This window comes from Etheostoma cragini, chromosome 24 (assembly GCF_013103735.1).
Source record: "Etheostoma cragini isolate CJK2018 chromosome 24, CSU_Ecrag_1.0, whole genome shotgun sequence".
Classification (NCBI taxonomy): Eukaryota; Metazoa; Chordata; class Actinopteri; order Perciformes; family Percidae; genus Etheostoma; species Etheostoma cragini.
In genome coordinates this window covers 8,731,457-8,745,039 of record NC_048430.1, presented here as the reverse complement: position 1 = coordinate 8,745,039, position 13,583 = coordinate 8,731,457, and the positions used below count along the sequence as shown (strand labels likewise).

The 13,583-nt window shown below is 39.6% G+C and overlaps 2 protein-coding genes across 4 annotated transcripts; both read right to left on the bottom strand.

Annotated features, from left to right (window-relative positions):
* Nucleotides 1–2,220: 2,220 nt before the first annotated feature.
* On the bottom strand, nt 2,221–6,538 carry LOC117939651. Of its 3 annotated transcripts, none has more exons than XM_034865121.1 (10): nt 6,490–6,538; nt 6,086–6,257; nt 5,745–5,951; nt 5,600–5,649; nt 5,084–5,509; nt 4,177–4,348; nt 3,835–4,041; nt 3,690–3,739; nt 3,186–3,593; nt 2,221–2,947 (listed from the first exon to the last, which is right to left on the bottom strand). In XM_034865121.1, the coding sequence occupies exons 1-10, from the start codon at nt 6,499–6,501 to the stop codon at nt 2,570–2,572; spliced, it is 2,082 nt and encodes a 693-aa protein (XP_034721012.1). In that variant the 5' UTR covers nt 6,502–6,538; the 3' UTR covers nt 2,221–2,569. The 3 variants fall into 3 exon arrangements, with proteins under 3 accessions (XP_034721012.1, XP_034721014.1, XP_034721013.1); XM_034865123.1 differs by having other exon boundaries at nt 3,690–3,736; XM_034865122.1 differs by having other exon boundaries at nt 5,600–5,646.
* A 1,604-nt stretch (nt 6,539–8,142) lies between these two features.
* LOC117939411 (microtubule-associated protein futsch-like) lies at nt 8,143–11,607 on the bottom strand. The gene is made up of 3 exons (XM_034864746.1): nt 11,538–11,607; nt 8,745–10,395; nt 8,143–8,165 (listed from the first exon to the last, which is right to left on the bottom strand). Exons 1-2 carry the CDS (start codon nt 11,602–11,604, stop codon nt 9,155–9,157), a joined length of 1,308 nt encoding a protein of 435 aa, XP_034720637.1. The 5' UTR covers nt 11,605–11,607; the 3' UTR covers nt 8,143–8,165; nt 8,745–9,154.
* Between the last annotated feature and the right edge of the window lie 1,976 nt (nt 11,608–13,583).

The following is a 13,583-nucleotide window of genomic DNA, read 5'->3' as shown; positions in this document are numbered from 1 at the left end:
AGTAGAGGACAGTATGAAGACACGCGGTCTTTGCACTCATCTGGGGAGAAAAAGAAAAAGGACAACAGTTCAGTGGATTATTCTGGTTTGATAAATGCGTGTCCATTTCATGAAAAGCATAGAGGCACAATAAAAGCATCTTGTGGTGTTAAAGAAGAAGAGTCCCATCATTTAGTATCCTTACCGACCCTACGCCTGACGCAGGACACACAGCAAGACTTACAGCTGGACAGATGGACATAAAGACGGCAACAATCACTCGCTGGAACCAGCACTCAAACATGGAGGCTGCGTTCCAGAATATTGTAATAATTTAAAAAAATGTAAGTGAAGTGTTTATTTTAATAATTTAAGTGGATCTTCAAATGTAATGTTGAGTAAATTCAGTCCTGCCATATCCCCCCCCCCCCCCCCACGGAAATTCAAAAACACAGCTCTGGTAATACTGGAAAAGGTACCCCACCTCAGAGCTCCAGAACAGTCGTCATTAGAAGGTTCTTCTTCTTCTTCTTCTTCCCCCCAGACGTCATCCGTTGAGGCTGCATATCTACAAGTGTGTGACAAATAAAGCCCCTATCTTAACATGCAACACAACGGACAGTTACAGTAAAAACCATACACAACAATAATGCACTTTTATGGAATGTATAGCTATATGTATAGTTTGCATTAGCACTGGAAAGTGGAGAATTGCATTATGTCCATTAATAAAACAACAAAGACCAAACAGTTTGGTTCAATTTCAACTTTAGGCAGTATGAAATAAAAGGGTATGTATGCACTGAGAAATGGTCTCTTTTAATTTAATGGCCATTCATTTGGTTAGGTTTTCACATGAATCCTCGAGATAAATTTTTTTTTTTTGCATTTATTATTTGTTTTAAAATGGTTTTTGAAATGTTTTTCTAACCTAAGTAAGTAAAATATTTGGGCTTCAAATTAAAATAAAAAAGTGAAGTAAAATATATTTGTATCTATATTATTATGTCATTCATTTAATGCATATTTTCTAATGTATTAAGAAGATGCTACTTGGGGGATGTTACTGTCTTTAATGTCTTTAAAGGAAAACCTAACGTCAATGATGTTGCTGATAATCAAGTGTCAGGTAAAGATACAGCTGCAACTTATGTAGCTCATTGTGACAATTAATGGGTGGGGGGTGCTATGAGTGCCTTGCCCAAGAGCACCTTGGCAGTACCGAGTGAGTTGAGTGTGAGGTGAACTGGCACCTCTCCAGCTCCCAGTCCACACTCCGTATCTCTTCTATGTGCGTCATTTACGTACTGTGTAGCTGCACAGCGTGGGTCTCCTCAGTGATTTGATGTTGTGTCTTATTAATCCAGTAATGACATAATGAGTTTATGAAATTAGTTAGGCTACAGACCAAACAGAGGCTAATTTACAACCACGGTATAAACCATTCATTTATCCAACAGAATGGTGTTAATCACTTTACACGGTGACAATATATTGATTTGTCTTTACTAGAATAATATCGCCTCCAAAAATACTACAGCGCTGAATAAGAGCAAATGAAGCGGTCTGTAATGTGAGGCAAAATAAGTATAATCAGAATCATGTATGAAGTCTGTACGTTAGCAGACAGCAATGGAAACAAGTGACCCTCAATAAATTAGCCAGCAAGCCCAATTAGTTTCTTCAGCTCTACATTTTAAGTTTAGTTTCTCTATTTTAAAAACAATACAAGTGAAATAATTATATTGTTATATATATATATATAGTGTATATAGTGTTTTTAAAACCCCAACTAAGTTACAGGTCAATTTGGCCCGAGGGATACGAGAGGGGCCCGAAGGTGAAGACAGTACGAGGGTTAAGACAAACCTCAAAGTGCTACAGTAAGATCATAAAAGCAACGTAAAACATCGGTTTAAAATATGTATAAAAATAGTGCAACAACATTATTACTCTCGAATTGTTGCTTGCTCTCGGGGGAATTCCTAGAATTGTTGGGTCTTTGTAAATTATAGATTGGGTCTAGACCTGCTCTATCTGTAAAGTGTTTGAGATAACTCTTGTTATGAATTGACACTATAAATAAAATTGAATTGAATTAACATTTGCTATTATGTCTGAAAAGGAGCAGGACAAAGCAAAAGGTTGCTATTTTTCCCCACACCTTATTCAACTCTTACCTGTCCGACAAGCCTCAATGTTGAGCCCCCCCCCCGTCAAACTTAAGAAAGCCTGTCACCTGTTGCTCCGCCGATGCAGGGTCCTGCTGGCTTGTCTCCCCTCGGTTCAGCGATGTCGAGCGTGGGTTTCGTCTCCAAAGATCAACCACCCGCTTTCCCAGCAAGATAATCCACTTGTCCTTCTCAACGTTTTGTGGCGCGGGGCTTTCACGTCCTCTGTCAAGCTCAGGATGGTCATCTGCTGCCGGCTAGCAACAGAGACCTCAATCGGTGAACCTCCTCTGTGGGATGGTTTCATGGTGGTATGGGGTCTCGTCGATAACAAAAGAATTATAATGAAAAGTAAACTTGGCTAAGTATAGAAAAAGATTGTGGTTTGGATTGTTAAGTCTCATTTCCACTTCCTTCCATTAATCCAGTTTACTAGCTTTCCTTTTCCTCCCAGGCCTGTTGGCACTCCCAGGACTCCCACTTGATTTGGTCCTCTTTGCCCCAGGTTTTCTTTTGGTCTTCCCATTCCTCTCATCTATGCATTCGGCATTCAGATCGGAATTTGCAGCAATGTCTTCCACAGCTTTATCCGGGTGTTTTCTGTAAATGTGCATCTTTAAATTTTTTCTTAGTAACTGCACATTGCAGTGAGGACAAAGTATATTTGGAGGCTTGGCACGGGGCACTCTGCAGGGAGGGTTCTCCAAGAGAGGACTGGATAGCGAGACGGATTCTGGCGACGGGTCTTCGGGTCCCTCTGCTGGATCTCCTGGTCCTTGCATTTCACAATCTTGTACCTGAGAGAGAAAGACACACAAAATTTATATTTCATGTGTATTTATTTTGTTTGTAGTGTTGCATTTGAGCTGGTGGTAGGAGGGAATTTCCCAGCGTGGGATAAATGAAGTCCATCTCATCTTATCTTATCTAACGGTAATCTTTGCTGACAAACATCAACGTTTAACGCTGATGCAGTCTCAAAAGTGCTAAAGTCATTGCAGGCTTCATTATGTATTATTGACCCTCTGATCTTACCGTTGGGTACGTGCAGTCATGAGACGGGAGGCTCCAGGCTGCAGCCATACCCGCCTCAGACACTTGGCACTCACTGGACTCGCACTTGCTTTGGGGTCCTTTCCCCCAGGTTTCTTTTTGGAGATCAAGTTGCAAAAGTGGTCCGAGAATTGACTCTTTCACAGCATCTTTCTCATTCCTCTCAACAGCATCAGCAGGGGAATTCGCGGCGACGTCTCCCACAGCGTTTTCAGAGTGTTTTCTGTAAAGGTGCTTCTTTAAATTTTTTCTCTGTAACTGCACATTGCAGTGAGGACAAAGTATAGTTGGAGGCTTTACACGGGAATTGAATAGCAAGACGGGTTCCGGTGATGGGTCTTGGGGTCTCTCTGCTGTATCTTCTGGTCCTGGCATTTCACTATCGAGTACCTGACACACACACACACATGCACACACATGTAATATGCACATGGGAAAAATCCATATCCATACACACAGTTTCTTTATAAACACACACACACTCACCGTTTCAGGCAGTTTGTCATTGCTGAGATGAGGGGGGTTCGAGGGTTCTGCTGCAGAGAATCAACCATCAAACTGACAATCAACTAACATTATTACACGAACACAGCCAATGCAGCTGCACAGAAAATGAAGAGTGATTTAATACCTTTGCACTCCTCTGTCTGGGAAGTGATGTCCTTCTGTCTGACGTCGGCATCAGCGTCTAACTGGGCGTCGAGGAGAGGTGGCCTACAGATCTGCAAATGCCTCATGGTATCCTGCCTTTTTATTGTGGTCTTGCAGCAGAAAGGGCAGTGGAAGTGGCCACTGCTTCCACTCCTGCAGGCATGGTGGCATTTTGTTATGAAGAAATCTATAAAAAGGGACAATCAGCATTATGTATTTTACCCTATGAGAGAAAGCAACTAGTATGTAAAGTTACTATTGGTAAGCAGTTACACACACATGGTAGTGACATAGCTCTTCATAGAGGATTTAGTGAACCAACCTTGATGTCGAATGGCATTTTTTATATGCACCTCCATGTGCTGTAGAACCTTTGCCCTATTCCGGGCTTTGTACATTGAAGGGGGGCAAAGGGGGCAATGGTACTTGGTACAGCACACAGTGCACCGTGTCGACCGAGGTATGTTGTTTTTTTTAATTACACTGATGTGTACCTACAGGAAAATCACAGAAAGAATCCATCAAGGTCTGCAACCTTAAATTGCCCTAGGTAACATCTCATCTGTATATATTTCTAACCCACTTATAAATAAAAGAAGTGTAATCAGTGTACATATTACCATAATACATTTTTAGATATTTTCCTATTCTATTCATATTTCATGTGTCTTTATTTTATTCGTCATTTTGCGTTTGAGCTGCTGGTATGAGGAAGTTTCCCAGTGTGGGATAAATAAAGTCCATCTTATCTTATCTTATCTTATCTACCGGTAATATTTGCTGACAAAGATTAAAGTTAAACGCTAATGCAGTTAAAAAAAATGAAAATCATTGCAGGTTTCATCAAATAAACAATATACAGTCGCCTGAGACAGTTAACACACCCATGCTAAAGTTGATTTAAAAGAAAAGCATCTTTTGGAAGTTGATCTTAATGCCTTAATAAAAATTAAAAAAAAATTAAAATCAGGAAAATCCAACCTTTTTTACTCTTGCCCCCTGTATTTTAAAGAAAAACATTTATTTATTTACAATACCTTATTCATTCACAAACAAATTTGGTGTCCTTAAAAGGTTGGATTTTTCTAATTTTTTTTTAATTAAGGCATTAAGATTAATTTCCAAAGTTTTTTTTTTTTTTTTTGTATTCCTCTTTTAAATCAACTTTAGCATGGGTGTGTAAACTTTCTCAGGCCACTGTTTATGTATTACTGACCCTTAGATCTTACCGGTGGATACGCGCAGACATGAGACGAGAGGCTCCAGGCTGCAGCAATACCCAACTCGGACACTTGGCACTCACTGGACTCGCATTTGATTTGGGGTTCTTTCCCCCAGGTTTCTTTTTGGAGATCAAGTGACAAAAGTGGTCCGAGAAATGAATTTTTCACAGCATATTTCTCACTCCTCTCGTTGACATCAGCAGCCATGTCTCCCACAGATTTATCCGGGTGTTTTCTGTAAAGGTGTTTCTTAAAGTTTTTTCTAAGTAACTGCACATCGCAGTGAGGACAAAGTATATTTGGATGTTTTGCACGGGGCACTCTGCAGGGAGGGTTGTCCAAGCGAGGACTGGATAGCAAGACGGAGTCTGACGATGGGTCTTGGGGTCCCTCCGCTGGATGGTCTGGTCCTTGCATTTCACAATCATGTACCTGACACGCACACACACACACACATTTAATATGCACATGGGAAAAACCCATATCCATACACACAGTTTCTTTATAAACACACATACTCACCGTTTCAGGCAGTTTGTCATTGCTGAGATGAGGGGGGTTCGAGGGTTCTGCTGCAGAGAATCAACCATCAAACTGACAATCAACTAACATTCTTACATGAACCCAGCCAATGCAGCTCCACAGAAAAAGAAGAGTGATTTAATACCTTTGCACTCCTCTGTCTGGGAAGTGATGTCCTTCTGTCTGACGTCGGCATCAGCGTCTAACCGGGCGTGGAGGAGAGGTGGCCTACAGATCTGCAAATGCCTCATGGTATCCTGCCTTTTTATTGTGGTCTTGCAGCAGAAAGGGCAGTGGAAGTGGCCACTGCTTCCACTCCTGCAAGCCTGGTGGCATTTTGTTATGAAGAAATCTATAAAAGGGACAATCAGCATTATGTATTTTACCCTATGAGAGAAAGCGACTAGTATGTAAAGTTACTATTGGTAAGCAGTTACATAGAAATGGTATTGACATAGCTCTTTATAGAGGATTTAGTGAACCAACCTTCATGTCGAATGGCATTGTTTACATGCACCTCCATGTGCTGTAGAACCTTTGCTCTACTCCGGGCTTTGTACATTGAAGGGGGGCAAAGGGGGCAATGGTACTTGGTACAGCACACCGTGCACCTTGTCAACTGAGGTATGTTGTTTTTTTTAAAAACGCTCATATGTATCTTTAAAAAAACACAGGAAGAAACAATTAAAGTCTGCAACCATACATTGCTCTAGCAACGTTGACGTTAAATCCGGTTACAATTGAACGTCAACGTTAAACGCTGACGCAGTTTAAACTGGACAAGCACGTTTCATTAAATATACAATTTACGTTAACATTATAGACACGACACTATAGAAGTAGTTCTTTTAAAAGTGTAAACGTTTTCCACTCGAATGTAACAAACTTACGTGTGACTCCATCTTGAAAATTATTCGCGGTTCATGATGTGCCTGACGCGTCGACGTAGTTAGCTTTGTGCATGGGGAGTGGGGATTGGTTAGGGTTAGGGTGAGATTAACAGGGTAAACCAATCATAGGCAGAATAAGGCAAAATAAGGCGGGCAACGAGGCACGTCCTGTGACGTCGACACGCGTAGCGGATCTGATCTTGCATCCACCAGTTTCGCAAAGGAAGGGCTACATAATCCACCAACATGGGAGATGAATGCTTGCCTACTTTAACTAGACTATAACAACGTCAATATTTGACATCAATAATAATAACAATTGAAAACAGCAGGAACTGCACAGCTGCACAAATAATGGGGATACATAGCCTATGCATTGTAACAATGGGAGAATTGCATTTTATTCACAATATTGACTGACTTCATGTATGTGTGCATCGTCCCTTTATTGCATTTGCAACACAATCAAATAAAAATGATGAATGGAAATTGTATTACACTAAGTAAGTACAGTTTACTTATATGTCACTTATTACAATAGGCAGGCATCATGAATTTCCTGAATGTTAAAATGAAATGCTATTTTATTCTTTCTGCATTATATTTTGTTATCTTCCATTGAGTTATTTGGCCAAGTGGCAACTGTGAGGAAATTTAATAGAATTATGAAATAATATTTCACATCTATTTGAGTTTTAACAATTTTTGAAATCATTTCAGTTTCAATTAAGGATTTCACGTAATTAATGTTATGATTAATATTTTAAAACGTTTTATGTATTTATTTAACACTGACCCTTCCTTTAAGAGCTTTTCTTTCTGTCTAGGTCTAGGTTTTATGAACCATCATTATGAATTATGAATAAGCACAGCAGAAAACTTAGAAGTCCCATATGGTGAAAATGGGTTCACATTAGATTTGATCTGTGATAAAAAACAGCCTACCATCTGGGGAAATGATTTTGATTCTTGACTGACATAATTTTAAGACAATAGGATTGTATCTGATATTGAATATACATTTAATGTTTGTACTTTAATAAACTATACATTTGTCAAAGAATCTTTAGTTTAGATTGTTTGTACCTAGCTTTACCTATTTAATCATATCAGCATGTACTATTATGAGTGTTGTAATAAAACTTAATTACCAAATTATTCAAAATTACAAAATTTAACAATTGTTATAACACAGTTAATGGTTATATTTGTAACATTAATGCCATTGAGTCAAATGAAAACTAGAACACAGTAAATCATCATTTGCACAATATTGTATTCCAGTCACACATGGTCAGATTTCTGAACGATACATACAGTATATGATACTGTGTATACATAATCAGTAATATTTAGAAGGTTCAGAGACAAACAGTTTACATATTGTACAAACTAAATACTTTAAGAATTTTTTCATTCAGTCTCAAGTGTCTGTGGTGACAGCTTCCTGTGTGTGTGAAGAGCATCCCGGACCCACAGAAGAAGAAGCAGACGGTAACAACGTCGTCTGTGCTGGTCAGGCTGGGGTGGTGATCATCCTCTTGGCAGGTGAAGGTGGTGTAGGTGGGGGTCGGGGTGGAACTGTCCTCACTGGGTCTCCAGACAGGGCTTGGTGCCTGGGAGCAGGTAGAGTTCTGAGAGTGGGTCAGTGGTCTGCCCGGGGTGCGAGTCCTGTCCTGTGAAACAGAAAAAAATGGAATGATAATTAAAACAATGGAATAATAATATATATAACAATTCACACCTGTGTGTGAAATAACTATCTCATTACCTCACACATTCCAATATTGTACTATTATGTTACTTGTACACTGGTCACTTTATATTTAATATCTAACATTATACTGTACATATTTTATTTTGTGATATATTTTGTATGTAGGTTGTTAATTTCATTCTACACTTGTATATACATTATTTTTCCATTCATCTAAGTATAATGTTTAGTAATTGTTCTGGTATTTTATTTATTCTTTTCTGTCTTATTTTATTGTATCTTATTTTTTCATGTACATTTCTTGAGTTTCTGTTTGTGTGTGAGTGAGAATGTACTGTATGTCCTTGGTAACTTGTTACTTGCTGCTTGTAACAGAGTAATTTCCCGATTTGGGATTACTAAAGTCCATCTATCTATTTAGCTATCTAATATTCAGGAAGGTAACTTTAATAAATGTAATCCACGTGTGTAAAGTGAATTTATCACAACTTTATGTCAGTACTGGTACTTTGGTAATCTTAGTAATGGGTGTACTTACTTAGCCGACTGAAAGAAAGGCGGCTGCCGCTCTCCTGCTGGTCCTGTGGTCATCCATCACTCTCATCTGGTCCGGAGTAAACACGTCTTCTCTGTCGTCAAGGAGATCCTGAAAGTTGAGTCTAATAGAATATGAAAAGAAGATAATTAGCTGGGGACTTTAATTAATGTTAGTAATTGTTATTTTTTGCATAGTTAATGCTGTCATTTTTAACTTACCTCTTGCATAGGCATCTACAGCTTAGTTTAAAAATGAAAGAAAAAGTACTCCTGGATAAGGCACTGATAATCTGTCACTGTGTGTGTGTGTGTGTGTGTGTGTGTGTGTATGTGTGTGTGTGTGTGTGTGTGTGTGTGTGTGTGTGTCTAATCTAATTTCAAATCCTGCAGCAAACAGTCTAAAACTCTGTCCTAATCCGAGTCACTGTCTTCAGTTCCTCTCAGGTAATCAAAAGGGCCCCTCCAGTATTTCCTGAATGGGGAGGGAGCTGACTCCCTGTAGCTGTCTTCTCTGCTCCTGTAGGAGCCGAGGCCTGAAGTGGAGGGGGCTGACTCCCTGTAGCTGTCTTCCCTGCTCCTGTAGGAGCCGAGGCCTGAAGTGGAGGGGGCTGACTCCCTGTAGCTGTCTTCCCTGCTCCTGCAGGACCCGAGGCCCGAAGTTGAGGCCGATGTCTCATCATGGCTGTCCTCACAATTCCACTTCTGCCTTTTCGTACTTACCTGCACCGTGTTGCTCTCTTCCCTGCTTCTCTTTGTGGAGGAGCCAAGGCCTGAGGTTGAAGGAGCAGACTCTTTTGACCATTGAGAGGTTGAGGGTAGACCATCTTCAGCAGGGGGGGCTGATTCCCTGTGGCTGTCTTCCCTGCTCCTGTAGGAGGCGAGGCCTGAAGTCAAAGGAGCCGCCTCATGGATGTCCTCACAATTCCACTTCTGCCTCTTCATACTTACCTCCTCTGTGTTGTTCTCTTCCCTGCTCCTCTTTGTGGAGAAGCCGAGGCCTGAAGTTGAGGCTGCTGACTCATCATGGCTGTCCTCACAATTCCCCTTCTGCTTTTTCGTACTCGCCTGCACCGTTTCGCTCTCTTCCCTGCTTCTCTTTGTGGAGAAGCCAAGGCCTGAGGTTGAAGGAGCAGACTGTTTTGACCTTTGAGAGGCTGAGGGTAGACCATCTTCAGCATGTTCCACTTGATGTGCAGGGGTCTCCAGATGTTGAACATCAAAAGTGCAGGGCCAGATAATAGCACCAGCGGGAACAGGGGGAGACACTTGTTCCCATCTCTGCCAAAAGCTTGTAGGTGGGAACTGCTGGATGAGAGGGGAGCAAGGTCGGATGTTGCCATCATCATCCTCTTCAACTTCCTCTTTAACATCCTCTTCAACATCCTCTTCATCCTCTTCATCTTCAGACAGGGAGTCATACCCGGAATCATGGCTGAAACTGTCAGACCAGTCGTCCTCATCACCTGTGTTGTCATCCTCATCCTGGTCAGTGTCGACCAGTTGATCGTCATCTTCTTCGTCGGGGGAGAGCTCATCTTCATCTGCAACAGCAATCTCATACTCACCTTCCTCATACTTACCTTCCTCATACTCACCTTCATCTTCAGGGAGGCCAAGTTTAGCAAGACGCTCAATGAAGGGGTTTACACCACCTGAGGAGGAAATAAAATCATCAATGGCTCATAATATTAACTATACTGTATACACACTAGAGGCTATCATTTTTAACAGTCAAATATTACATTATAATATATAATATAACACATGAGGACATGACAATTTAAGCAGCATTCATGTAAGACTTATACAGATAACCATGATTTACTCTTCTTGGTCACTTGGAAAAACATAACTCATTTGATCAATGAGTTGATCTTGGAAACATTTTTGACTTGATATCACAAGTATTTTAAGATATGAGGTTGAAGTGTTTAACTCATACTATAGCTGTTAAAAAATCCATATCAAAATAGTTTGGAAACTAAACATAGCTGTTGTTATGTCTGGTCTTTAGAGTAGCTGTACAGAGAACACATAACATAATAACAGCAACAACAAAAGTCATTTTAATTATAATAATACAAACAGTAATCATAATTAATGATAAAAATGTACATGAACAACTGTTGGGCGAGGAGAGAAGGAGCTCGATACGTGATTTTACGCACGAAGAATAATTTACTCAAACGATCCCGGTGGAGAATGATCAATCTTAACAACATTTATCTAAAAAAAATAAGTTAATCTAATACGATAGCTACATTTTGAAATTTGAAGGACTAATGTATGTTTCATACGTCATTAAACAAAAACAAACCGGGTTCCATCCTCCAATCCAATCCATCGTTTCCATGGTGCACAACTTAAACATTTTTTGGGCATTTTATGAAATTCGGTCCGGTCGCCATTTTGTTGTATTAGCTAGCTAACTTTTGGAAGATTTGATACCCTCAAACCAAAATATCAATGCTTTTAAATACCTACACTAGTTATTAATACATTCGACACATGTCCGGAATGGAAATTTACCACATTCTGTCCAGCAAATTATAATTTTACACGGAGAAATTGTCGAATAAATGACAGTTTTCACCGAATCTTTTTTTCGGAAAGGCCCTTCAGTTTCACTGTTCACCTTTAGCTAAATTCGAAAAGTTGCATTGATTAAGATAACTAGTTAGCTAGCTAACGCTAACGCTACTGATAAAAGAAGGTTTTTCCAAGAGATGGTCTAAATGAAATAATAAGACATAAATACAATAAAATAAAATAAAAAATCTAAAAGTTGTCTTACCTCCACGGATGTCCAACTGGGCGACTGCCATCAGCAGCTGTTCCTCAAGTAGCCGACAGAGGGCCATGTTCAAGCTTGTTCAGGCTTCCCACAACAGTCAAGTGATTCAGTAGTTTTGTAGTTTTTGTTTTTTCAACAAGATCCAGTAATATTTTCCAGTAGTTTGTCTCAAGCAGTTCAAAACTCAAAGAGTTCGCTTTCCACAAATTAGCTTTGCAAGAAGTCCAAGACCAAGAGCAAAGTGAGAAAACCGAATGTTTTGCAGACCTTATATAGCCTCGGGTGGGTCGTCATTCGGTTGCCATGACATTAATTGACGCACGCGCAGTTATTTGAGGTAAAGCCTAAATTAAAAAAGTAATCCTCTGTCATATCCCTTCCCGCGCCTTTATTAAGCTTTTATAAATGGAAAGCTTTTACAACTTAAACACTTTTGATTTTATAACTGCACAGAAAGTTAGCTACATGATATTTATTTTCATCTAAAGACCAACAATGCAGTTTTAAAATAGTAAATTTAACAAGTTTTAGTTAAAAAATTGCTACTTGAAAAAGAGTTCATTCTAAAATGTAAATACAACCTATAATTTTTTATTTAATCTTTGCTCATCCCTGGCAAGTTTTGTGTTACTTTTTTTTAATTTTCTTTTCTTTTGCTTTCGTGTATTTTTACCTGCTTCTCATCATAGTTGTCAGATTTATCTATCATATTCAATAATATAATATAACTAGAGGGAGCCAGGGCATACAGCCCGATCCGGTTGGGGAGAGTTCTAGCCCAACCAGGCTCCTCTCTTTACCCTGTCTCTCCTAGTTATGCTGTAATAGTTTTAGACAGATGGGGGACTTCCTTTGACACACTGAGTTCCTCTCTTTTTTTGTGATTGTTATGGCCACTCTTCATTCAGATAACTCTTGTTATGAATTGATACTATAAATAAAATTGCATTGTATCGACTTGAACCTCCTGCCTAGTGCCACCCTCGGGGGCTGGCAGAGCGGAGAAGTCTCGGCGGCCAGTGCGTCCCGAGCACCTGAAAGCTCTGTCTCTTGAGGATGTGCGCCACCCTCCTCCCCAGCCACCAACCTCGTGCACCTACACACATACTCACATGTTATGCATGTAAATATTTTTATATATACAGTACACACACAAAGTTTGGATAAAGAAGTATGTTTGTTACAAAAGTAAAGTTAGCAAACTGAAGTATGGTATAGGACAGGATTTGAACCCTGACCTGAGGAATGAAAATTCAGCAGGTCAATTCAGCACCAACCTCCTGCACATACATACATACTTAAACATTAATACGTACACATATACAGATGTTATGCATGCATGCACAAGTGAAATTATATGCACAAATGAATTACGGAATGTATTCACAGCGTTTTACTTTTTCCACATTTCCACAGTTTGTTTAAGATTTTAGCAAATTTATTAAAAATAAAAAAATAAAGAATCAATTGTACATCCAATCACAGCCTTTGCGGTCAAGCTCAAAATTGAGCTCAGGTGCCTTCTGTTTCCTCTGCTTATCCTCAAGATGTTTCTACAGCCTAATTGCGGTCCACCTGGGGTAAATACAGGTGATTGGACATGATTTGGAAAGGCACACCCCTGTCTATATAAGGTCTCATAGTTACCAGGGACACGTCAGACCACCAAACAAGCATGAGGTCGAAGGGATTGTCTGTAGACCGCCGAGACAGGCTGGTTTCAGGCACAGATCTGGGGAAAGGGTACAGAAAAGTGTATTCTGCTTTAAAGTACCCAATGAGCACAGTGGCATCCATCATTTGTGAATGGAATGTGGGTTGAGCAAAGGCTCTAAATACTTATGTACATGTTATATTTTTGTTCTTTATTGATAATTTTGCAAACATTTAAAACGTCATGTTGTCATTGTAAGATGAGATTTATTTTGTGAATATTTAGTTAACAAATGACCGTTTGTAGTGTTTCTGAAGTACAAACCCGATTCCAAAAAAGTTGGGACACTGTACAAATTGTGAGTAAAAAAGGAATGGAATAATTTAGAAATC

Coding starts and splice junctions, on each gene's coding strand:
- LOC117939651 (XM_034865121.1), bottom strand. Junction 4,349..5,083: donor ATGTCTGCGCGTATCCACCG/GTAAGATCTAAG, acceptor ATTTTCCTGTAG/GTACACATCAGTGTAATTAA. Junction 2,948..3,185: donor ATGACTGCACGTACCCAACG/GTAAGATCAGAG, acceptor TTTCTCTCTCAG/GTACAAGATTGTGAAATGCA.
- LOC117939411 (XM_034864746.1), bottom strand. CDS start 11,604: ATGGCCCTCTGTCGGCTACTTGAGGAACAGCTGCTGATGGCAGTCGCC. Junction 10,396..11,537: donor CCAGTTGGACATCCGTGGAG/GTAAGACAACTT, acceptor TTTCCTCCTCAG/GTGGTGTAAACCCCTTCATT.